A 25,998-nucleotide genomic window follows, 5' to 3' on the forward strand; every position below is an offset into this window, starting at 1 on the left:
TCACAGGCCTGGATCCCTGTCCCGTTGTTCCCAGAGGCACAGCCTGGGCCTGGATCCCTGTCCCGTTGTTCCCAGAGGCACAGCCTGGGTCTGGCTCCCCGCTCCCCGCAGCAGGCTGGCTCCAGCTGGCTTGGTGGCCCTAGTCACCCCTGAGCCCTGGTCACAGGCTGCCACCTGCCCTTCCAGACCCCTGTGTGGCAGATGTAATCCATCTGGGACACTTTGGGACACAGGGGATTTGTGAGGGGTCTGTTACCCTCTCACTGTTTCCTTTTCAGTATCAGCACATTTGGGAAGTGCTGAACTTGCTAAAAATAATCTGCAGTAACAGCAAATTTACAGCCCATAACCACCAAAATCCACATTCTTTGGTGTCATTTTTTTGCCTCTGAGTCCAAACTTGAGTTTTTTGGCACTTAATCCATCTTTCCATTTGCTCCAGCAAAGCTTTTGTAACCCTTCATCATGAGTTTCATCATGGAAGCAGGGACTGCCCTGCTGAGAGGTGTTCTGGAGCTGGAGAGAGGATTCTGGAGCCAGGGATGTGTCAGGGGGACTGGAGAGAGGATTCTGGAGCCCGGGGTGTGCCAGGGGGGCTGGAGAGAGGATTCTGGATCCAGGGATGTGCCAGGGGGGCTGGAGAGAGGATTCTGGAGCCCAGGGTGTGCCAGGGAGGACTAGAGAGAGGATTCTGGATCCAGGGATGTGCCAGGGGATTGGAGAGAGGATTCTGGAGCCCGGGGTGTGCCAGGGGGACTAGAGAGAGGATTCTGGAGCCCAGGGTGTGCCAGGGGGACTGGAGAGAGGATCTGGAGCCCAGGGTGTGCCAGGAGGACTAGAGAGAGGATTCTGGACCCAGGGATGTGCCAGGGGATTGGAGAGAGGATTCTGGATCCAGGGATGTGCCAGGGGGACTGGAGAGAGGATTCTGGAGCCCAGGAGGTGCCGAGACGCGGCTGGAGGCCGGGATCTGCGCTGTGAGCATTAGGGGGCATCCCACGATGGGAGAAGAGCACGGAACGAGGGACGGAGGCGCTGCCCGGGTCCAGCCCCTGGAGCCGCGGAGCCTCGCCGCTGGGGGACTCCGTGGGGTTGGCACCGGGCTTCCGCGGGAGAAGGGGACAAGCCTGTGGAATGCAGGGCTGTGGCCATCTGGGGAAGCCCCTGAGCTGCAGACTCCTGGGAAGAGAGCAGTGGGAACACGAGAGGGGCTCCCGCGGTGTTCCCTCGCCTTCCCACAGAATGACTCCTCTAGGGAAGATGGGCAGTGTGAGGGTTTGCCTCCGGCACTGCGGCCGTTCTCCTGCCCTTATTCCCCATGTCTGTGTGTGTGTGTTCCCTTCAAAATTCCCCATCCCGCTCTCCCGCCCAGCTCGGGGGCTCTGGTGTGCCCCAGCCCCCTCCGGAGCCGCGGCTCGCTGGAAGGAGCTGCCTCTGCCTCCCTTTGGTGCTCCCGTCCTGCAGGAGCCGGGGCTGGAAGCTCCCTTAGGAGCCCAGGTCGCTTTGCTTTCGCTCCCGCAGCCTTTCGGGCTTTGGGAGCCCCGCTCGGGGCTGGAGCCGGAATTCCTCCCTGGACAGCCTGGCCCCGTCCTGGCTCCGGGCTCACCGGGCTGTGAGAGCCCGTTCTGCCGGCCAGGGCGGGTCACCGGGCCCGGGCAGTCCCGGAGCTGTCCCCGGAGCTGTCCCTACCTGGCCGCATTTGTATGCGAGCGGAGCCGCCGCTCGGGCTCCTTTTGTCTGCGCTGTCACGTTTCCCTCCCTGTGGCACTTTCCTCCGGCTCTTCGGGAGCCGCAGAGCCCGAAATGCCTCGCAAATGAAACGTAAAATCCTCTCTTCTTGTCCCCGCAGCGGGAAGGGGACCAGAGCCGCATGCAAAGTGCGGCTGCATCTCTCAAAACACCTCTTGTCCTTCCTGCTCCATTCCTTCCCACATCGCAGCACTCGTAACCGTGCGAGGGCAGGGAGGGTTTTGCTGTTAAAACTGGGGCCCCTTCCCTCCCATCTGCTCCGAGCCTATTTCCAGTATTTGTCATGGAGCTGCTTCCCAGAGGAGCCATATGGGATCCATAGGTATCCACGCTGCTTCCAATGAAGCCCCTACGGCAGAGCAGTGGGTGAAAAGCAGTTCACGCCCAAAAGTATAAAAAAAACCACAGCAGAAGAGATAAAACCAATTAATCTTGCAGTGTTCGAGGTGATTCCCAAGAGCCTGGCAGGGAAGGGGAGCTGAACCCACCAGGTTTCATGATGTGAGGGTGTGGAAAATGATTTTTGGGGAGAAAACACTTTGATTTACCTCCCGTGATTGTTGCTTTTTGCTGAGCTGTCCAGGATGGATTTTAGTGCACAAATCCCCCCCGACCCCAGCAAAAGGAGGGTTTTTTTCTCCGGGACACCTCGGCTGTTGCTGACACAATGCCGAGTGCTCTGGAGCCATAAAGGATCCCCAGAGCTGGGGGGCCAGCGAGGGTTAACGGGAGCAGATGTTGGCCGAGTCAATGGGCAGGGAAGAAAAGAACGGGACACGTTCCGGGATAAATCCCACCTCCTCAGTGCCCGCCCTGACGCGGCAAAGAGCAGCTGGAAGGAATAATGGATGAGCTGAACCGGGTGCTGGATTTCTCTGCAGAAATGCAGAGTTTGAAAAGAGCTGCTGGGGCAGGAGAGAGGTCCCTCCGGTGGGACAGGCAGGGTGTGCCCCGTGCCTCCCCACAGCCCTTTTCTCTAGGAAAACTCCGGGAAAACCAGCCTCCTTTGGGCATTCCTCTCTCCTTTAGCTGGGCAGGGTTGGGAAAAGTGCTGCCAGTGAACCAAATCCTCCAGGTATTTACAAACACTCTGCTCTGCCATCCCGAGGCTGCACATCACGGAATAATCCGGGCTGGGCTGCAGGGGCAAAGCACAAAGGATGGGACAAGGAAAATAAATATGGATTTAGACCCTGAGGGCACGGCAAAATGGCTGGGACACCTGAGCTGCCTTTAAAAGACTCCAGCAAAACCACGGAGCAGCATCAGTTCCTGTCTCCCTCCTTTACTTTCTCTTTCTACTGTTTGCCTGAGGCCAAATCTCCAGGATGGAGTTATTCCCACCTCGGGGCACTCCTCCTGCTGGAAGATTTCATGGGAGACTGATACACCTAAAAAATACAAGAAAAATAGAGGAAATCGATGTTTATTTTTTCCCATTTTAGATCTCACTTTTTGCTTGCTTGTATCCATATAAACAAATGTATCTCTGGTGAAAGGAGCAACTGTGAAAAATGTTGGCAGAAATGATGAGGACTGAGCTGACAAACCCGCTCTGCACGCTCTGGCAGAGGGAGGGAAGGGCTGAGCTGACATTTCTGATGGAAGGAAAGCAGGATCACTGAGCATGAGGCCAGAGGGACCCCGAGAGGTCACTGGGATGAAGCAACACCTGCCAGCAGCAAAATCCGCTCAGCCCCAGCCTTCCCTGGCAGATGTTTGTCCAGCCTGCTCCAGAAACCCTGGGCAGCCACGGCTCCACAGCCTCCCTGGCATTTCTTCCCAGCCCCCCTTCATTCCCACTCCACATCCCAGGCTTCCTCTGCTGGGTTTATCCGTGCTGCTCTTGCTGATTGCTCCTGGCTGTGGAGAACAATTCAGTGCCTTCCTAGAGCAGGGAGGAAAACAGAAATACAAACTGGTGTGGATGCACTTCTCAGCTCACCGTTAAAATTTGCTTCACCATTTCAAAGCACAGTGCCACTGGCTCTCCATGAGGAATCTCCAGGCCTTTTCAGGAGACTGGAGAATCCCTGGGAAACGTGCTGAATCCAGCAGGGACCTGGCAGCAAAGCTGTCCCAGCATGGAGCTCCTCAGCTGTCTTGGCGGGGCACCACCGAGCTCCTGAGGATGGCACTGAGGATGGCTGAGAGCCAAGGGGGGTCAAAGCCAGCAGGGAAAGCACTGTCCCCTCTCCCAGACCCAGGTGTTGGGCTCCCTAAAGCCACTGCCCTCTGCCAGCTCCTCTGTGCCTCCCCATCCCTCATTTTTCCCCATCCTGCTTTTCCCCTCTCCCCACGCTTTTCAGCGCTTCCATCTCCCCTCCCAGCTCCTTCCTCCTGCCCTCTCCTCTTCCCACTGATGCCATGCACAGCACTCAGCAGCCTGAGGACAGCAGACCCCTTCAGAGATCCCCTTCTCCCCCACACCTGGATCCCAGGCCCAGATCACCATGCACACCTGGAGTTTGGAAGCTACAAAAAGAATCTCTGCATTTTCTCCCAAATCCTTCCTGAAATCTCCTCTTTTCCAGCAGGACCCCAGCAGGTTTGCCTGGTCCTGTCTGCCGTGGCAGCCAGTGCTGTCTCACTGCTCCCCCGTGCTCCTCAGCCCACCAGATCGTCCCATCTGCCGTCTCTTGCCTCCATGTGAAGTTCTCAGCTCTGACACCAGAGCTGCATTTTCACACTGCATTTTTGTAGCTGCCGGCAAAAGGTGATGGAGACTCCTGGGTGCTCCTGCAGGATGGCTCCAGATTCCTTTAACAGATGCAAATTGCACACACAGACTGAACCACTGAGTTCTGGAGTGGGGTGGGTGGGAAGGGACCTTAAAGTTCATCCCATGGCAGGGACACCTTCCACTGCCCCAGGCTGCTCCAAGCCCCATCCAGCCTGGCCTTGGACACTTCCAGGGAACCAGGGGCAGCCCCAGCTTCTCTGAGCAGCTGTGCCAGGGCTGGACTGCCCTTTCCATGAAGGGATTTGCTCAGCATTCAGCCTGAACCATTGGCACAACTTGAGGCTGCTCTCCCTTGTCCTGTCCCTGTTCCCTGGGAGCAGAGCCCCACTCCCCCAGCTGTCCCCTCCTGTCAGGGAGTTGTGGAGTCCTTCAGACACTGTTCCCATGTCTCCCTGGCTCTCCAGCTCTCCCCACTGCCCACCACTCTTTCCTGGATCTCTCTTCTCCTGGACTTTCTCCCATGGCTTCCATCTTTCCTTACATAACCTGCCCCAAGCTGGACCAGCTCTTATAAACCCTCAGCCTTCCCTTGTGCTACCAAACAGCTCCCAGGTGGCTTCAGCTGGTTTCCACCAAACAGCTCCCAGGTGGCTTTAAATGGTTTTCTAAGCACCCCAGGATGAGGTTCTGAGAGCTGGAAGCAGTCTGGGTGTGCTGTCTAACATTCCCATTTTTATAAGAACCAAGATGAGGTTCTGAGGGCTGGAAGCAGTCTGGGTGTGCTGTCTAACATTCCCATTTTTATAAGAACCAGGATGAGGTTCTGAGGCTGGAAGCAGTCTGGGTGTGCTGTCTAACATTCCCATTTTTATAAGAACCAGGATGAGGTTCTGAGAGCTGGAAGCAGTCTGGGTGTGCTGTCTAACATTCCCATTTTTATAAGAACCAGGATGAGGTTCTGAGGGCTGGAAGCAGTCTGGGTGTGCTGTTTAACCTTCCCATTTTTATAAGAACCAAGATGAGGTTCTGAGGGCTGGAAGCAGTCTGGGTGTGCTGTCTAACATTCCCATTTTTATAAGAACCAGGATGAGGTTCTGAGGGCTGGAAGCAGTCTGGGTGTGCTGTTTAACCTTCCCATTTTTATAAGAACCAGATGAGTTCTGAGGGCTGGAAGCAGTCTGGGTGTGCTGTCTAACATTCCCTTTTTAAGAACCAGGATAGGTTCTGAGGCTGGAAGCAGTCTGGGTGTGCTGTTTAACATTCCCATTTTTATAAGAACCAGGATGAGGTTCTGAGGGCTGGAAGCAGTCTGGGTGTGCTGTCTAACATTCCCATTTTTATAAGAACCAGGATGAGGTTCTGAGGGCTGGAAGCAGTCTGGGTGTGCTGTCTAACATTCCCATTTTTATAAGAACCAGGATGAGGTTCTGAGGCTGGAAGCAGTCTGGGTGTGCTGTCTAACATTCCCATTTTTGCAGTCACTGCTCTCTCGGTGGCAGCACAGCACCTCATTATTGTGGTGGGCATCTGCTGGCACTTGGCACCTCTAAAGGCTGGAGGTTTTAGGAGGTTTTAAACAAGCCAGTGATCCCGTTGAGTTCCCAGCCTCCTTTGCCAGCCGCCTTCCTCCTTCCCCGGGTCCAGACCAACACTCCCTTGCTCATTCTCCTCCTGCTGATGGAGCCTTTTCTTCTTCTCCTTAATGATTCCTCCCTATTTCCATCTCAATTTGGCCTTTCTGGTGTCTCCCCACATGCTTATGCTCCCCTTGTAACTGCCCTTAGTAATTTGACCTAGTTCCCACTTCCCATAAACCTTTTTTCTCGAGCCTGAGGTCAGTGAGGAGCTTGTGATGCAGCCAGGCTGGTTCCTGCTCCGTTTCCTATTGGGGTGGCTCCTGTGTGTGCTGCTTGCAGCGTTCCTTTGAAGTCCCTCCAGTTTCCTTTACTCCTTTCACTTCTAAACCTGCCTCCCCCCCCAGATCCTGCTTCCCACTTCTCCAAACCTCTCGGCGTCCCTTGTCTTTATTGTTCCCTTTTCTCCACGAGGGGTGTGAGTTTGGCCGCTCCACGCTCAGCCTTGGCCCCTTTTCCTGCTGCCTTTGTGTCCCAAGGCAGTCTCTGGTGCTGGCTGCTGGCCGTGCCCCGCTCTGTCCCCCTCCCAGTGGCACCGTCAGCCCAGTGGTGACAGTGGTGACACAGAGCAGCCGCCGTGCCCATGGCCAGCCCAGCCCTCGCTGGCCTCAGCGGGCACATGCCCAGCTCCTCGTTCCCACACTGGGCATTTTACAGGTTCACAAAGTTAAGAGGATTTTGCTTTTCTCCTCTCTTTAAATCCAGCGTGGAGTGGGTTTAGTGCTGGAATCGCTCCCTGTTACAGCCAGGCTGTGGTGATGAGTAATTGGTGTTTCCCAGCACCAAACACTGGGATCCCCCCCGGTGCTTTCTGGCTGCACAAACAGCAGTGACAGCCCCTCCCAGCCAGGAGGCAGCCCAGCACTGGTGGGAACACTGGGGTGTCACCAGAGCTGCTCCCAGCAGCTCCCCACAGTGACCCTCTGGCTCCCTGGGAAGCCCCTGGAAGCTGCTCCCAGGAGCTCCCCACACTGTGCCCCTGTGCTGGGGACAACAGAGCTGCTCCCAGGGATGGTCCAGAAGGGTTTGGGAATGGTTTCTCAAGCCTGACTCCCCTTCCCTGGGAGCTGGAGGTGGGACAGGAGGGGTGGGATCCACCCCACCACTGTGGCTGTGTGTGACTGGAGCCAGGCTGGGCCGGGGTGGAAGATGGGGCACAGAAGCACCAAGCAAGGGAAGGGACACAGTCTGCCTCATCTTCCAAATATTCACCAAGGGAAAGGGTGTGGGGCCAGCCCTCAGGCAAGGAAATGTCCCCAGCGGTGTCCAGATGGGGACAAGGGACAGGCATGGCACTGCCAGCTCCTGGCACCTCGGGGAGGGCAGAGCAACCTGTGACCCCAACGGAGCAGCGTCCTGGGCCAAAGGGGTCAGGCACAGATTGGGGTGTGCAGGGGCTGGTGGGGACCACTGAGCTGTTGCCACCTCCTTCTGCAGCCCTTCGTGCTCCTGGGCAGCCAAGAGCAGCTGGAGGGAATAATGGATGAGCTGAACAGCTGAACCGTGGGGAATGGTTCAAGGTTTGGAGGGTGAGCTGGGACTTTGGCCATTGAGGACTCAGCCAGCCATGGGGACCCTCAGCTGGTGAATGTGGACCCAGACATGAATGTGGACTCTTGGTCGGTGAATGGGGAACTGGGCCCTGTTTGGTGGATGGGGACCCTGGGCTGGTGAGCTGGGCCCTGTTTGGTGGATGGGGACCCTGGGCTGGGGATCTGGGCCCTGTTTGGTGGATGGGGACCTGGGCTGGGGATCTGGGCCCTGTTTGGTGGATGGAGACCCTGGGCTGGGAACTGGGCCCTGTTTGGTGGATGGGGACCCTGGGCTGGTGACTGGCCCTGTTTTTGGGGATGGGACCCTGGGCTGGTGGACTGGGCCTGTTTGGTGGATGGGGACCCTGGGCTGGGGAACTGGGCCCTGTTTGGTGGATGGAGACCCTGGGCTGGGAACTGGGCCCTGTTTGGTGGATGGGGACCCTGGGCTGGTGAGCTGGGCCCTGTTTGGTGGATGGGGACCTGGGCTGGGGATCTGGGCCCTGTTTGGTGGATGGAGACCTGGGCTGGTGAGCTGGGCCCTGTTTGGTGGATGGAGACCTGGGCTGGTGAGCTGGGCCCTGTTTGGTGGATGGGGACCCTGGGCTGGGGAACTGGGCCCCATTTGTGAATCAGGACTCACCCAGTGAATCCCAGCTCCGGATATTTTGTCTCAGGCAGCCGGAGCCTGTCAAGGGAAGAAAGGCTCCTTGTCTCGGGGTCGTGGCTCTGCTCCTGTTCTGTGTCTGTGAGAGAAAAGAGATGGCAGAGGGAGGAGGGCAGCCCCACTGGCCATGCCAGCTCCCTTCCCGCAGCCCGTGCCAGCCCTGGCTGCCCACAATGGGCCCATCTCCCCTGCCAGCCAACCAGCCAAGCATTGAAATTTAATAGCTCTGGCCTCTCTGCACCCCATGATTAGGCCTGTGATTAAAGCCCATGCGTGGCTCCGCTTGCTGGAGGCAAATTCCTCCGCAGGGCCGGTGAAGGCGGCTCCAAGCACGGCCCTGCTCCCCGCCCTGTGCCTGTCCCAGCGGGCACGGATGGAGCCCTTGGACAGCCCCGGGCTACCCGAGCCTCGCTGCTCCCTCCCCTGGGACAGGCAGAGGGGATGAGGGCTGGGCTGGGCTGGCAGCCCCGAGGCACAGCGAGGGACATGGACCCCAGAGCCAGGAACGGAGGCTGTGCCCTCCTGGGCACACCGGGAAGGTGAGTAGGGTCTGAGGGAGCAGCCTGGGGGAGTGATGGGCTCAGAGCAATGCCCCAGGGCAGGGGGACACGGGGACAAACTGGGCAGGAGCAGGAGCATCCTTAGACCTGCTGGAATCCTCGTGACCCACTTGGGTCCTGAATCCCTGTAAGTCCCTACAGCCCATGGGGGCGAGCAGCTGGAGCTGAGGATGGCTCCTGAATCCAGGGCTCCTCTCTGGGTCATCCCTCATGGCCCCGAAGCTGAGGAGCCTCTGCCTGGCTTTGCAGAGGGGACTGTCCCACCCCTGCCCCCTGGCCACGCTGGGCTCCTTGGAAGGGACAAACATGGTGGGGAGGGAATGTGGGCACCACTCCAAGGGGGGCACCTCTGTGTGGCAGGCCCAGGATGGATGGGTGTGCCAGGCTGGAGGATCTGTGCCAGCTCACCCTCACCTCTGTGGTGACACTGTGCACGATGCGCTGTGCCAGCCTCACCTGCACAGGGACACCATCCATGGTGGGTGTGCTGTGCCAGTGTCACCTGCACAGGGACACCATCCATGGTGGGTGTGCTGTGCCAGTGTCACCTGCACAGTGACACCATCCATGGTGGGTGTGCTGTGCCAGCCTCACCTGCACAGGGACACCATCCACGGTAGATGGGCTGTGCTGGGATGGAGAGGCTGTGCTGTGTCATCCTCACCTCCGTGGTGGCAGTGTCCCCAGTGTGCTGTGCCAGCCTCACGCCTGCACTGTGACACTTGGTGACACCATGGCCAGTGTCTCCCCAGGCAGTGTCCAGCTGGACAGACCCACAGGCACCGTGAGGGAGGATCCCTGTGAGGAGCAGACGCACTCCAGGTCCCACCAGCCCTGGCAGGACTCCCTCCTTGGCTGCCCCACCCCACTCCGTGCCTTCCTGCATCCCGCCTCGCTGAGTCCCTCCAAGGACACCTGGAGATGGGGGGTGGCCTTCCCCTTCCTGCAGTGCCCCGTCTGCCCTGCCTCAGCCACAGCACTGCCTCACTCTGGCATTCCCAGTCCCCTCGAACATCCCTGTCTCCACACAGCCGTTTCTTCTCCTTGTACACGGACACAGATCCTCTCTGGTCACACGAGGCCCATCCCACTCCAGCTCCCTTTCCCTCCCTCCCATCCCAAGGGAAGCTTCTGCCCATCTCTGCCCGTGCCAGGACATCCCACCTGTCCTCGGGGTTTGCTCAGACATCAGCATCTCCTCTCTGCTCCACCAGCACATCATCCCTCTCCTCATCCCACCCCTTTCAGTGAGTGCCCACGTTCCCCGTGCTTGATCCATGCCTTTACCTGTCCTAGAGCTCCTGCCCTGCGCTGGAAGGGGCTGGCCGAGCCCAGACCCGCCGGTGCCGCTCTGCTGCAGCTGCAGCCGCTTGCGGCGGGGTGATGGAGACGCTGCAGCCAGGGGGAAGAGCTGAGGATCCCACAGCGGTGAGGGTGAGCTGCCCGCCGTGCCCGCTGGCACGGGCTGCCGGCTCCTGCCACTGCGCCTCGTTCCTAATCTCCTCAGCAAGCCGAGAATTAATTGTTCAGCGGCTCCCAGGACGCCCCGGGAACGGCCGTGCCCGGGGGCTTTGGCTCCCCTGGCCCGGAGAGGGCGGGCGCACCCCGAGGTGCCGCACCCCGAGGTGCCGCACCCCCGACGCCGGGCGGTGATGGATGGGTTCGTGCCCTCTCACCGGGGAACCCCGAGGGCACGGGGGTGAACCCGAGCCCAGAAGAGATCCGTTCCTGCTGGAAGCAAGAGGGAGCCACGAGGGGAGGGTGGTGGGAGTGCTGGGGTCCCTGGGGAGATCCCTGTGCCCTGCTCGATGCCAGGGGATGGCCACAGGGACCTGACCTTGCCAAAGCCACTGGGACAGTGGCACCGGTTCTCCTCCACGCAGATAGAAACTGGGAGCTGAGGGGGGATAACCCTGGGAGGGGGATAACCCTGGGATAACCCAAATCCCATCCTGGGCAGCTCCACTGAAGGAGCCTGTTGGCGCAGGAGTGGCTGGGAGCCGTCACCCTGTGTGCAGCCACCTCGGTGGGGGGATCTTATGGGGACAGGGATGGAGTAAACCCTGGAGCAGCCCAGGCACCTCCACCAGACATCCCAATGTGTCCCAGCAGCCCCCAAGCGTGTCGAGGGTGGTAGGATGAGTTGCACCCCTGGCCTGGCAGAGGCAGGAAGGGGGGACCAGGCACCCACCACCCCCGGGTGATGCTCAGATGGGACCCTGTGGAAGCAGGGGCTGAATCCCTGTTGGGAGACATGAAGGTCCGTGTTGGGAGATCGCAGGCACCGGCAAGAGGCTTAACTTAAAAAAAAAAGGTTTATTTATTTCAAGATCTTACTTTTTTTTTCTCCTTTTTTGTTGTTTTTACCTGTATTTCAAAAAAAGTGGGGCAAAAGTACAAAAAAAGTCAGTTGCGGAACGGCAAAGGTTTAGAAATCACAGCGCGGAACGAACCCAAGCGAGAAACACGGAGCACGAACCAAACACCCCCACGACACGGCCGAATTATCACTGGAATTTTTGTTTTCCTCGATACAAAACACACCAAAGCATGCCACGGAGCGGGAGGGACGCGGGGCGGGAGCAGAGGCTGCGGGATGGGGGGAGCCTGAGCCTGGCTCCGGCCCCTTGGCCGTCCCGGCCCCGCCGCTCACGTCAGGTTGTTCTGGAGGCAGTTGAGCTCCCCCACGTCCTGCTCCCCTTTGCCGCCGTCGTGCTTGGGCGACGTCGAGTTGTGGATGTTGAACGGCTCCTCGTCCTTCAAGCAGGATTTCAGCGAGTCCTGCAGCTTGTGGGGAGCGCTGGGATCGTCCTGCGGGAGACAGGGGGGTCAGGGCAGGGCCGGGATGGGGCGAGACTCAGCGAGGGCACCCACGACCCCTTGCAGAGAGCCACTGGGGAGACAAACGTCCCCTCCCAGCTCAGATGGCGGCACGGGGGGATCGCGGCGCTCGCAGCACAGGGACAGGGTCCGACCCCCCCCGCGGTGTCCCCCAGCACAGCCTCCCCACCTCGGTGCTGCGGCTCCCAAAGCGCCCGGGAGCTGCGCCAGCCTAGGAGCCCGTGCCAGCCACGGGCGCGTCCCCCGGCCATCCGCCCAGCGCTCCCGCCCGGTTCCCGTTCCCAGCCCGGCGCATCGCCTCGTCCCCGCGACAACCAGCCACTCCCGGCGGCGCTTGGCAGGAGCCCAGAGGGGCTGGCTTTATTGCGGTTCCTCAGCGTACAGCCGGTGCCCCCGCGCCGCTGGCAAAGCCGGGCACGCCTCTTCCCGACGTCCCCCCGCTGCAGCATCCTCCGCGCCGGGGCCGGGCTGCGCCCCGAGCCTGTCCCGCACCCCCGGCGGGAGCGGCCCCGCCGGCACCGGCGCCGGGCTCCGCTGTCGGGCGGCGGCTGCGCCCGCACGGTCCCGCTGTGGGGGCAGGAGGAGCCCGGGACTGGGGGCTGCCAGGGCGGGCCGGGCCGGGCCCCGGTGGTTCTGGTGCCACGCGGAGAGCGGCACAGACGGGGACACCCAAGGACGGGCGTCACACAGGGACAGGATCCCCATCTCCTGGGCAGTGACATCCGGTCAGTCCGGAGCTGGTGCCATTGGCTGCAGGATCCCCAAAAACCCCTTTCCGGGGGTGCTGACCCTGCTGACCCCTCCTCATCCTCGGAGCGCTGCTGCGTCCCAGGCACCGTGTGCCGAACCCTCCAGCTCCGGAGGGGACGGGGGATGTGTCAGCGCCCGGCGAGACGCCGGGGAGCGGCACCGAGTTCATCCCGAGGTTGATCCTCTCGGCAGCGGGGAGGGAGCCGGCCCCGGAGCCTCCTGCCAGGGCGGCTAGGGCTGCTAAAGGCGGTCAGAAGACGGGGAACACCGGCCGTGGGTGGGGGAAGGCTAAAGGGACCTACGCTCCTCCTCCGGCTCCGCAAAGCCCTTCGCTTCTCTCTGTTCCGAGTCGAAAGACAGCAGGTTGGAGGGGGATCCCGGGGGTGCCGGGGGGTGCACCCGGAGTGTGTCATCCTCCAGCACCCGCGGCCATCCGCTGCTCCTGCCCGGCAGTGCCGAAGCCAGGGAGCATCGCCTGCCCGTCCCCTCCCCGAACACTCCGGCACAGCCAACCCTGCCACCCGCACACGGAGCCAAAGCCATCGGGAGCTCGGGGTGGTGGCTCCTGGGGAGCCACACAGGCAGGAGGGGACGGGGAAGGGACAGGGGGGTGACACTGCCCCCCTGCCTGGCCTAGGTCCAGTTTAGGTCAGTAGGGACCCAGCAGCGAGGGCACAGAGCTGTGACCATGGCAGGATGGGGACAGGAGGGCAGCGCTGGGATCATGGAAGGGTCAGAGGTCACCAGACAGAGGGACAGGGATGGCATAGAAAGAGGGACGGGGGGACAGTGCCACACAGCTCCTTACGTTTGGGTGGGAGCCCTCGGCGATGGTGGAGAGGGAGAAGTTGTCGTTGTGCAGCTCGGACGGGGTGCGGTATCTGCGGGGTCAGGAGAGCAGGGTGAGAGCAGGACCCCCGCAGCCCCGCCCATCTTTTGGGGTGACCCTGGTTTGGGGGGGGGACTGCTCCCAGCGCTGGAGGTCTGTGGGGGTCAATGTCCCCAGGGATGGAAGTCTGGGTTAAATGCCCCCAGATCTAAGGGCTTTGGAGGGATAAATCTTCCCCACTCTGGGGCTTTGGGGTTTTGTAACCCCAGCTCTGAGGATTTGGGGAGCTAAATGCCTCCAAGTCTGGGGGCCTTAGGGACTTAGTACACCAAGAGATGGAGGTCTACGGTTTAAATGTCCTGAACTCTAAATGTCCCCAGGATTGAGCTGGCGCTAAAGGAGCCCAGTGTGACATTTTGGGGGGCTCGGTGCCCCCAGCTCTGGGGATTTGGGGGTAGCTGGGCTCTGGGCAGGAGAGCGGGAAGGGTAGCCCGGGGCAGGGCTGGAGAGGCAGACCCGGGAGCTGGCACGGAGCCTCCCTGCTAATTACACTTGGCATTTCCAAACACTAATTAACAGCTCATTAGGGACCGGGCTGGGAAGGCTCCCTCCTCCCTGCTCCAGGAGCTGGCCAGCAGTGGCCGGGGCGGGGGGGTGACCCCGAACCCTTCCCTGTCACCCCACAGCCCTGTCTCCAGCCGGACCGTCCCCGATGGCCGCCCAGCCGCTGTCCCCAGCTCCCAGCGAAGCAGATTAACTGGTGCCAGCCAGGAGCAGCTTTAAGGGATTAACCGCGGAGCAGGAGCCACAGCCACGTCCCCCGCCTCCGGCAGCTTTCCCACCCACCGTCCCCGCGTCCCCAGCGGCACCGGGAGTTCCGGTGACGCCAGCAGGACGGGCCAGCACCAGCAGGGCAGGGGTGTTGGGGGCCGCCCGGGGTGTCCCCGTCACTCACTTGGTCTTGCGCAGTTTGCTGTTCTCCGTCTTGAGCAGGTAGAGCTTCTTGGCGAAGAACACGGTGAGCATGAAGAGCAGCAGCACCACGAGCGCGGCCGAGCCCACGGCCACGCACATCACCTGGAAGTCGGTGACGATGGACTCGCAGCGCGTGCCCTTGTGCCACGTGTAGTCCTGCGTGTTGCACCTGCCGGGGGACGCGCTCAGAGGCATCCCCCGCCCCCAAACGCGTCCCCCCGCCCCAAAACGTGCCCAGAGCATCCTCGGGGGATGCGGTGTTTGTACCTGCGGGGGTTACGGGTGTCCGAGGGGGATGGGATGAGCGGGTGACACCCGAGAGGGGTGGCACCGAGTGAGATCGGGACACTGGGGCACGCCGAGAGCAGGGTCGGGGTCTCCTAGACGGTGCTGGAGCCCCGCGCCAGTGGCTTCCAGCCCCAGAGGCGGCGGGAGCGGGGAGGGGTCCCCCGCGTCCCCCCGGGCTCGGTGCCAGCCGCGGGGCACACCCCGGTGCGTGCGGCACAGCCGGCGTCGCCTCCCGGCGCAATCTGCCGGGCCCGATTAGCGCGGCCGCCCCGCAGGCTCGGCTGCGCGGCCCTGACCTAATTCCTGGGCAGCCGCTGCCCGGGGGCAGGGAAACCCCCCTGCATCCCGGGGGATGGGGCTGCGGGGCACCGAGAGCCCGGGAACGGGGTGCCGAGGGGTGGAAGGGTTTGGAGCAGAACGAAAAAGGATGGAAACACTGGGAGCAGGGTGTCAGGGGCATGGAGGGCCCAGGGATGGAGCACAGAGGATGGAGAGCCCAGGGATGAGGAGCATGGAGCATGGAGAGCCTGGGAATGGAGTGTGTGGGGAGGAAGACTGCAAGGATGGGGTTCATGGAGGATGGAGAGATGGGGAGTGGGGAACACAATGGATAGAAACACTGAGAATGCCAGGCCAGGAGGAAGGAGAGCCCAGGGATGAGGCAGAGGGAGTGGAGAGCCCAGGAATGAGGGACTTGGGGTGGGACAGACCAGGAATGGGGTGAAAGGGGTGGAGATACCAGGAATGGGTTCCAGGGAGATGGAAGCACTGGGAATAGCATGCATGGATGGTGGAGAGCCCAGGGATGGGATGAATGGAGTATGGAGAGACTGGGAGTGGGGGTGCACAAGGGCTGGAAGGACTGGAAATGAGATACATGGGAATGAGATACATGGGAATGGAGAGCCCGGGGATGGGGTGCAGGGGATGGAATGCAGGGGATGGTCAGCCCATGGATGGGGTGCCAGGATGGTGAGGCCCAGGTTGGTGTGCAGGGATGGTGAGCCCAGGGATGGTGAGCCCAGGTTGGTGTGCAGGGATGGTGAGCCCAGGGATGGTGAGCCCAGGGATGGTGAGCCCAGGTTGGTGTGCAGGGATGGTGAGCCCAGGGATGGAGTGCAGAGATGGTGAGCCCAGGGATGGTGAACCCAGGGATGGTGAGCCCAGGGATGGTGAGCCCCACACCCCCAGCCCGCCGGGCCCCGTCCCTTACCGGCAGAAGGCCCCGTGACTCTCCACCAGGTAGCACTGGCCGCCGTTGTGGCAGTAGCTGGGGACGAGGTCGCAGAGGGAGCGGCAGGAGCTGTTGTGCCGCACGTACCCGCTCCGGCACTCGGAGCCGTTCTCGGGCGGGCCCCGCTCCCCCGGCCGCGGCCAGGCCGTGGGGCTGCCCCCGGACAGCCCGGGCGGCGGCGGCGGGGCCGCGGCGCGGTGCCCGGTGGGCCGGGGCTCCTGCGGGGCCGGCGCGGCGCCGGGCACGGCCGAGGCGGGCGGCCGGTAGCCGTTCTCGTCCTCCAGCCCGCCGTCTTCCTCCTCCTCTTCCTCCTCGTCCTCCAGCTCGTCCTCGTCGTCCCCGTCGGCGTAGAAGGAGGTGGTGGGGTAGAAATCGGCGTCGTCGAAGGGCGTGAAGTCATCGTAGAGCTCGTGCAGGGCCCAGGGCGTGGCCGCCCCCTCGGGCTCCCGCCGCCGCGCCGAGCCGGCCGCGCCCCGGCCGCCCCCGGGGAAGCCCCCCAGTCCCTCGCCCCCCTCGAACAGGTCGTAGTAGTCGACGTCGATGATCTCGGAGCCCGTCCGGTCGGCCGGGGGCTTGGGCGGGCCCGTGGCGGCCGTGACGGGCTCCTGCAGCCACGTCAGGTCGGTCCAGCCGCGGGCCCCCTGCGCCGGGGCCGGGCTGGAGGCGGCGGCCCAGAGCTCCGGGGGACCCCCCGAGTCCCCCCCGGCGGCGGCCACGGGGCCGGGCTCCTCCAGCACGGGGGTCCGCGGCGCGGCCGAGCCCCCGGCCGCCAGCAGCAGGTCGGATTCGGCAGAGTCGGTGGCGAGCTGGGGCCCGGGGGGGCTCGGCAGGGCGGCCGGGAGCCCCCCGAAGCCCCCCGGGCCGGGCGGGGAGGCCGGCGTGGGTCGGTCACCGCTCCCGGGCTCCTCGGGGCTGCCGAGGGCCACCGGCACCGTGCCCCCGTCCCCGGGCCAGGTGACGGCTCGGGGGGGCACGGCGCTGGCCTCGCCCTCCCCGGCGCACCCCGGGCACCCCTCGGGCACGGCCGAAGGCTCCGTGGTGGCCGTGCCCCCCCCGGGGGGCTCTAGCTGGGGTCCTGCCGCGGTCCCCCCGGCGCTCGTGCTGTTGCTGGGTCCCCCCGGGGAGTCTCCACTCGCCAGGTCCCATTTCGGGGGGCTGCTCTCCAACGAGCCCTCCCAGGCTCTCCCCTCGCCAGCGCTGGAGTTTTGGGGGGGCCACGCGGATGCTGGGGGGGGGGGGCAAGGAGAGAGAGAGGTGTCAGAGATGCCCCCGCACCCCTGGGAGGACGTGGCAGCCTGGGGGGGTCCAACAGGTCCCCCACCTGCTCCACCTTGCACCCACCTGGATGCACGACAAGGACGTGGGGGACAGGGAGAGCTGCACCCCGAATCCTTGAGCCTCTCCCAGGGACCGATGGGGTGAACCCCACAGAAGCCCCCCAGCTCTGTGGGTGCCCCTATAGCCAGCTCTGTGCCGCCCCCCCTCAGCACAGCCCCCCCAACACAAGCAACCCCCGGCCCTGCCCCCTCAGCTGCCCTTCAAGGAGATCCATCCCTCTGCAAAGGGATCCAGCCCCACTGCAAGGGGAGCCGGCCCTCCCCAAAAGAAATCAGCCCCCCATAAGGGGATCCAGCCCTCCTGTGGTTCTTGTGAGTGCTCTCCATACACACAGCGGGGGTCAGCTCCCCGTGTCGGGATCCAGCCCCGCTCCCCGCCCCATCTCTGCGAGGGGATCCAGCCCCTCCGGCTGCTGCGGCTGCAGCCGCTACACACAACGGGATCAGCCCCTGCGGCGGGATCAGCCCCTCTGCAATGGAATTCGGCCCCTTCCGAGGGGATCAGCCCTCTCTGCCTCCCGCATGTCCATCCGGACACACAGCAGGATCCAACCCCCTGCAAGGGGATCCAGCCCTCCTCCGGTTCCTGCTAGTGCACCCCATACACAGCCCCAGATCCCGCCCTGCAAGGGGATCCGGCTCCCTGCAAGGGGATCCAGCCCCTTTCCAAGGGTATCCGACTCCCCCTGCAATGGAATCCAGCCCTTCCGAGGGGATCCACCCCCCCTCCGGCTCCTGTAAGTGCACCCCACAATCCCGAGAGGATCCAGCCCCTGCAAGGGAATCCGGTCCCTCCTGCAAGGGGCTCCAGCCCTCCCCTGGCTCCTGCGGATGCTCCCCCTGCACGCACGGGGATCCAGCTCCTGCCGCAAGGGATCCGGCCCCGGCAAGGGGATCCAGCCCATCCTGCAAGGGGACCAAGCCCCACGCACGGGATCCGGCCGCGGCCAGCGGATCCCGCCCGCCCTGCAAGGAGATCCAGCCCTTCCCTGGCTCCTGCAGATGCCCCCCCCGTGAAGGGGATCCAGCCCCCGGCAGCAGGATCAACAGCATCACCCCCCCGCAGCGGGATCAGCCCCCGCCCGGAGGGATCCTCCTTGCCCCGGGGCTGCAGCTCCCGGCAGCGGGATCCAGCCCCGGGAAGGGGATCCCACCCCGCAGCCCCCGCCCGGACCGCAGCCCCCCCCCCGCTCCCCACCCGGGGGATCCCCCCCGCCCCGGGATCCGCCCCCCCCCGCCCGTGCCGTGTCCCCGGTCCCGGTACGCACCGAGGGCGCCGATCGCCAGCAGCAGGGCCAGGGCGCGGGGGGCGCGGGGGACGCGGGGGGCCATGGCGGCATGGAGGGACCCCGGCTCCGCCACGGGGCCGGCACCGGCAGCGGCTCCGCCCGCCCCGCTCCGAGCGAGCCGCGCCGAGCCGAGCGGAGCCGCGCCGAGCCGGGGGGCCGGGCCGGGCGGCGGGGGCGGGACCGCGGACGCGGCGGCGGCTCCGGGCACGGGCACGGGCACGGCACCCCCCCGGCACCCCGCGGGCAGCGCCGGGGGGTGCATCCCGGCACTCCCCGGCATCGGGGAGCTCACAGCCCGGTACCCGCAGTATCGGGGGGACACACCCCGGTACACCCGGCATAGGGGAGCTCACAGCCCGGTACCCCCCAGTATCGGGGAGCTCCCAGCCCGGTACCCCCAGCACTGGGGGGGGATACACCCTAGTACCCCCGGTATCGGGGAGCTCACAGGCCGGTACCCCCAGCATCGGGGAGCTCATAGCCCGGTAACCCAGTATCGGGGGGGACACACCCGGGTACCCCCAGTATCGGGGGGGACACACCCCGGTACCCCCGGCATCGGGGAGCTCACAGCCCGGTACCCCCACGCATCGGGGAGCTCATAGCCCGGTAACCCAGTATCGGGGGGGACACACCCGGGTACACCGTATCGGGGGGGACACACCCCGGTACCCCCGGCATCGGGGAGCTCACAGCCCGGTACCCCCCAGTATCGGGGAGCTCATAGCCCGGTAACCCAGTATCGGGGGGGACACACCCCGGTACCCCCAGCATCGGGGAGCTCATAGCCCGGTAACCCAGTATCGGGGGGGACACACCCCGGTACCCCCAGCATCGGGGAGCTCACAGCCCGGTACCCCCAGCATCGGGGAGCTCATAGCCCGGTAACCCAGTATCGGGGGGGACACACCCGGGTACCCCCAGTATCGGGGGGGACACACCCCGGTACCCCCGGCATCGGGGAGCTCACAGCCCGGTACCCCCCAGTATCGGGGAGCACACCCAGCCCAGTACCCCCAGCATCGGGGAACACACACCCTGGCACCCCCAGCATGGGTATCCTCTGGGGACACCGGGGAGCACATTTTCGGCACTCCCAGCATCGGGGGGACACCCCGCGGAAGCCCCCAGCCATCCTCGGGGAGGGACACCGGGAGACACATCCCGGCACCAGCATCCCTGGGGCAGGGGACACAGAGGGCACACCCTGGCACCAGGGTCCCTGGGGGAACACCAGGGACACATCCCGGCATTCCCCGCATGCATCGGCACTCCTGGAGCAAGGCACGGAGACACGTCCTGCCCCCCAGCACAGGGGGAGTCTCTCCCGAACCCCCCCAGCGCCGTGCCCCTCTCTGACCTCCCAAACTGCTCCTGCATGGGGCGGGGACCCCCCAGCACCGGCACCGGGATCCCCTCCCAGCACCCCCAGCCGGTGCGGGGGAACCCTGCCTGCACCCCCACCCCACTCCGGGGGCACCGCGGGGCTCTGGCCCGGGCGGGGCTGTGCCCCCCAGCAGAGCCCCCCGTGCCGGGTTGGACCCTCCTTGCCCCCGGCGTGGGCGCCCCACGGCCCTGGCAGTGCTGGCCAGTGCCAGATTGGTCCAGATGCCACCAGCTGCCACCACGGCCTCTGTCACCCGTGGCCTGTCCCCGCGGGCACCGTGGGCTGGCTCCCTCGATGGGCGGGGGATCAGGGGGTCAGGGGGGGCAGGGGGCTGCTCCAGGCCCTGGCCCGGGTCCAGAGGCAGCGTCCGGGGAAGAGCCGGGAGAGGAGAAGGGCGCGGACCCGCCCCGCCTCGCCCCCAGACGCCACTGCCGCAGGGTGGGGGTGGCACTGGGACAGCACCCGGGGACAGCCCGGGCTGCTCTGGGCTCTCAGCCCGGCCCGGCGGTGGGAGAGCGGCTGCTCTGGGCTGTCCCTGCGCCGCTGGCTCCATGGATACCTGCCAAGGTCACCGAGCGTCCTTGGACACCTCCACCTGCAGCACAGCAGGAACGTGTCCGTCATGGCTGCTCCACAGCCGGCATCCCACCTCGGGCATTCCACATCCTGCACCAGGCATCCTGCCCTGGGCATCCCAAACCCTGTGCTAGGCATCCCACACCCCAAACCCTGCATCTCAGACCCCAAATATCGCATCCCATATCCCAAATCATGCATCCCATGTTCCAAATCCTGCATCCCATATTCCAAATCTCGCATCCCCCATCCCAAATATCACATCCCATATCCCAAATCCTGCATCCCATATCCCAAATCCTGCATCCCACATCCCAAATCCTGCATCCCATATCCCAAATCCTGCATCCCATATCCCAAATCCTGCATCCCACATTCCAAACATTGCAGGATCCCAAATCCTGCATCCCAAATCCCAAATCTCACATGCCAAACATCACATCCCATATCCCAAATCCTGCATCCCCCATCCCAAATATCACATCCCATATCCCATATCCTGCATCCCATATCCCAAATCTCACATCCCAAATCCTGCATCCCACCGCAGGAGTCCCCATTCAGACATCCCTTACCCCACACCCCACACCCCACACCCCACACCAGTGCAGGACTCCGGGGCAGTGCCAGGGGACCCCATTCCAGTGCCCCCCACTCCCACGTGGGACCCCCTGGTGTCCCCCCCGCTCCCCCGGGCCGTGGGGGGGGGCTGGGCTGGGAATGGGGTCCTCTGTCCCCCCTCTGTGCCTCCTGGCCGGGCTCCTGCTGGGAACAAGCCCCGCTCTGTCCCTCTCAAAGGGGGATTGAAGGGGCTGCACCTGCTTAGCATTCCCCAGGCTCCCGGCCCGGCCGGCGTTTCCAAGGGGACCGGCCCGGGGCCGCCGGGATGGACAGAGGGACACGGCCCTGGCGGCTGGGAAAGGCGGGGAGGGGGCGGGGAAGGGGCTGGGGGTGCCACGGGCTGGGGGTGCCAATGCCAGGGCCTGGCCTGGCAGCAAGAGGCTGAGGGATGATGGGTGGGATCTGGGAATGGGGATGGTGCTGGGATGGAGGGGATGGGATCTGGGAATGGGGATGGTGCTGGGATGGAGGGGGTGGGATCTGGGAATGGGGATGGTGCTGGGATGGAGGGGATGGGATCTGGGAATGGGGATGGTGCTGGGATGGAGGGGGATGGGATCTGGGAATGGGGATGGTGCTGGGATGGAGGGGTGGGATCTGGGAATGGGATGGTGCTGGATGGAGGGGGGGGATCTGGGAATGGGATGTGCTGGGATGGAGGCTGGGATGGGATCTGGGAATGGGGATGGTGCTGGGATGGAGGGGTGGGATCTGGAATGGGGATGGTGCTGGGATGGAGGGGATGGGATCTGGGAATGGGGATGGTGCTGGGATGGAGGCTGGGATGGGATCTGGGAATGGGGATGGTGCTGGGATGGAGGGGATGGGACCTGGGAATGGGGATGGTGCTGGGATGGAGGGGATGGGATCTGGGAATGGGGATGGTGCTGGGATGGTGCTGGGATGGGGCTGGGCAGGGCAGCAGCTCCGCAAGCTGCCAGCCCATGGAAGCTTCCAGCACCCACAGTAACCCCTGGGGGCAGGAATCTCGTGGGGCTGGCAGGGACCCCGGGACCCCTGCTCCAGGCCTGGAGCCACCCAGGGTCACATCTTGGGCACCTCCATGGCCCGAGGCTCAGCCAGCCCTAGGGACAGACCAGGAGGTGTCCTGGAGCACAGCTCCTCCCCTCCAAGGGCTCTGTGCCATGAGAGCCCCGGGGCACCTCTTGCAGGGGTGTTGCCCATCCTGGGGATCCCCTGCCACCCTCAGGTCCCCTCAGGGTATTGACATCCTGGGGCTCCAGCCAGTGTCACCCCTGGGTTCAGAGCCCCGTGAGGAGAGACCTGGTGCTCCTGGGGACAAGAGAGTGTTGGCACCTCCACCTGCCCAGGGGACAGGGCTGGGACATTCCCTGAGCCCCACGGCTCCGTACCCATCCCTGCTCCCATGGCTCTGGAGCAGCTGGGTGGGCAGGAGCAGCGAGGGTGTGACCCCAGCTGGGGCAGAGCTCGGGGGGCAGTGGGTGCTGTGCTCCTGCTCAGGGGGCAGGAACATCCCTCTGGGACAATTCCAGAGCCTCCCTGTTCCCACAGCCCCGGGGCAAAGCGGGGCTGAGCTTTTCCAGCCCTGGGCCCAAAGCCAGGAGCGGCCCAGCCCAGCAGGGAGTCACAGCCAGATCCCAGCACATTCCTACAAACCTGCCTTGGACTGGGCTTCCTCAGCAGCAGAGGGTGGGGCGAGGGATGGCAGGACAGACGGACAGGACGGACAGACAGATGGACAGCGATGGCTCTTCGGTCTCGAAGGAGAAATCCAGCACCAACTCCCTCACTTGGGAAGAACCAGCTGCTGCTGCCAAGTCTGGGTTTTCCTGGGGGAATTACTCAGAATATTAAAGATTATTTCAAAGACAGAATTGCAGCCACCGTTTGGGGCCCTTCCAGAGCAAATCCCTGAGCGCTGCCCATCCTGCAGGGATCTGGGGAGGGATCTCATCCCAAACCCCTTCCCTGCCCACTTCAGCACAGGGAGTGGATCCTGCCCTACCTGGGGATCCCCAAAAGCCCAAGGGAGGGGCTTTGCTCCCCAGTCCTGCCCCACCCTCCTGCCAGAGCTTGGCTCTGTCCCACCCTGGGCAGGCTCAGCCCCATCCCTCAGCCCATCCCAGCTGGCAGCTCCGTGTCCCAGGGGCTGGGGGCAGCCCCACACCAGCACCTCCCTCCTCCCTCGGGGCACCACTGGCTGCAGGTGCCAGCTTGGATTGTGATCCGGGATCCCATGGGGATGGACAGACAGATGAAGGCCTGGGGGAGGCCCAGGCTGGGCTGGGATCCTCACCTTCCCAGCTCCCTGCCCTCAGCTGAGCACCAGGAATTGCCCCATTCCTGTGTGCAGTGATGATGCCAGGGGCATCCAGACCCATGGATAATGGGGGCAGTGGCATTTCCCCCCAGCTTCTGTCCCTCCCTTCTCCTCTCCCTGGGCTGCCTCTCGCTCCCCCCTCAGCCAGGGGCTGGAGAGGCTCGAATCACCTTTTACCCATATTTCTTTCATTAACAATATTGGAAAAGTGCAAAGAAAATGAAGACTTGGAGCAGAGAACCAGGACTGAGGTTGGTGTTTCCTGCCCCGGCTCGGGCACTGCTCCCCTCGGCACGTGAGCCCTTCCCGGTCTCACATCATCCTGGATGCTGAGCCCGAGCCCAGGGCTGAGCCCAGCTCAGCCAGACGGGATTTAGGAACGGCTTTGTCCCGGGCTGGGGTTGACACCGCCCGGGCTGGCTCCCGGTGACGATTCCCGATGTGACACCGATCCCTGGAGGAGCCGCTGCAGCGCCGACCTTCAGCCTCCCCCGAGCCAGCCCAGGACACGCAGCCCCTTCCTGGCTCCCCCTGCCCGGAGCAGGCACAGCCAAGCTGCTCCCGCAGCCGGCCCATCCCACAACACCCCAAGGCACAGCCCCCGGAGCAGGAGCCGTGTTTGGGATTGCAGGAGCGGTCTGGGGGAGGAGGCTGGAGGCACAGACACACACAGACCCGCAACTCTGCGTGTCCTGTGGTGCTGGAGCCGGGATCTGCCCAAAAACCCTCCCGACCTGCACACGGGCTGGTGCCTTGGGTCTGCAGGGACAGAGCCCAGGCAGGGCAGGGTCCCGGTGTCTGAGCAGCCTCGGCTCTGCTGGACCTGCCCGAGGGCAGAGCCCCTGGCTCCTGCTCTCCCAGCCATCCCCGAGCCACAATCCCCTGGGGCTGCAGAGGGAAAAGGTGGGAGAGGTTTGATAATCACCTGTCACAGCTCTGAGCTGCAAGGAGCAAGGAGAGCCCTGAGTAAAGCAAGGCCAGGCTTTGGGGAGAGGAGCTGGCAGGGAGCTGCATCCCAAGGATGGAGCTGTGCATCCCAGGGATGGAGCCCTGCATCCCAGGGATGGAGCTGTGCATCCCAGGGATGGAGCTGTGCATCCCAGGGATGGAGCTCTGCATCCCAGGGATGGAGCTGTGCATCCCAGGGATGGAGCTGTGCATCCCAAGGATGGAGCTGTGCATCCCAGGGATGGAGCTGTGCATCCCAGGGATGGAGCCCTGCATCCCAGGGATGGAGCTGTGCATCCCAGGGATGGAGCCGTGCATCCCAGGGATGGAGCTGTGCATCCCAGGGATGGAGCCGTGCATCCCAGGGATGGAGCTGTACATCTCAGGGATGGAGCTGTGCATCCCAGGGATGGAGCTGTGCATCCCAGGGATGGGGCTGTACATCCCAGGGATGGAGCTGTGCATCCCAAGGATGGAGCTGTACATCCCAAGGATTGAGCCCTGCATCCAAGGCCACGTCCCAGCTGCCAGCTGTGCCAGCTGTGGTGTCTGTGCAGGTGCATGTGCACAGGTGCCAAACGAAGCTGTCCCTGAGCAGGGTCACGGGCAGTGCCAGCTGCTCCCACACCCTCCTGCCCGCCTGGAGGAGCCGCTTTAGTTCTCGCGGTTTTGCCAAGAGGGCACTCCAGGCCCTTGGGAGGAGCTGGCACCTCCCGGGCTTTGCTCTCGGTAACGCCGCTGAGTCCAGGCTGAGTCCAGGCGGCTCTTCCACAGCAGGACAAGGAGTGGGGACTCAGCTTCCTCCCGAGAGGAAGGGGAGGGCGCGGGGAGGGCTGAGCTAAGCCCCGAGGGGTGAACCCGATCTCGTCCCTCCCACGGCTGTTGAACCTCGGCAGGAGGGAGCCCAAACCGGAGAGCAGAGAGAGCCAGACCTGCAGGGCACCGAATGCACCCGGAACACCCCAGCATCCTGGTGCTGGCACTGGGAAGGAGCAAGGGAATTCCAGGGAATGGATCCTGGGGGTCTGGAGGCTCCCCAGCAGCAGCTGGAGCAGAGCTCACCGAGGAGATGTCCCTCAGGTCCCTCTGGGCTGATCCTGTGCTCCCCCAGGTCTCTGGGGAGAGTGACACGGAGCTGGGTGGGCATCCTTGGTCCTGGCACATGGGGACCACCAGCTCCATCCCAGGGCTGGAATTCTGGGAGCAAGACTGGAAGGCTGCTGGCTCAGATGGACACCAGGTTGTTTTTATCAGGCTGCAACTTATAAAGACAGAAAATGAGAGATTTGGGGGAAAAAAAATCCCAATAATCAGCCCTCAGTTTGTCCAGGGAACACCCAAGGGGTGCTGGAAGGGCCCCTGTGCTGTGACCCCAGCAGCATCCTGGGGTTCCTGTGGAAGGGGAAATTCCCAGCACAGGCAGCCAGGTGGGAGCTGCTGCAGGCAAAGGGGGACAGTTCCTGGAGAGGTGGGCAGTGATGGCCCTGGCACGGCCTTGGCACAGCCCTGGCACAGCCCAGCCCTTGGCTGGTCACCCAGAGCCACCATCAGCCCTGTCTGGGGCCCGTCTCCTCCTGCTGGGATTTGGGGGGATGATCCAGGGTGGGCAATGGGGTCAGCCCTGCACTCGTTCCTGTCAAACCTGCGGAGTGAGAGGAGGAGCTCCCAGCCCTGCAGTTCCCTCCAGTGGAAGTTTCCTGTGACAGAGGCACCGGGATGAATCAGCAGCGAGGGGACAACGAGCACTGAGCCACCTCAAACTCTCCACGAGCCCCAGGGTGCATTTTGGGCTTTAA

General features: G+C 63.6%; 1 protein-coding gene across 1 annotated transcript; it reads right to left on the minus strand.

The window, feature by feature from the left end:
- Positions 1 to 11,127: 11,127 nt before the first annotated feature.
- CSPG5 (chondroitin sulfate proteoglycan 5) lies at positions 11,128 to 18,137 on the minus strand. The gene is given in 6 exon segments (XM_050970917.1): positions 11,128 to 11,636; positions 13,225 to 13,297; positions 14,201 to 14,389; positions 15,722 to 16,967; positions 17,409 to 17,543; positions 17,546 to 18,137. Coding segments are annotated over 6 exon segments (2,244 nt in total). The 5' UTR covers positions 17,985 to 18,137; the 3' UTR covers positions 11,128 to 11,474.
- Positions 18,138 to 25,998: the final 7,861 nt, after the last annotated feature.

Source organism: Serinus canaria, chromosome 2 (genome assembly GCF_022539315.1).
Source record: "Serinus canaria isolate serCan28SL12 chromosome 2, serCan2020, whole genome shotgun sequence".
Lineage (NCBI taxonomy): Eukaryota > Metazoa > Chordata > Aves > Passeriformes > Fringillidae > Serinus > Serinus canaria.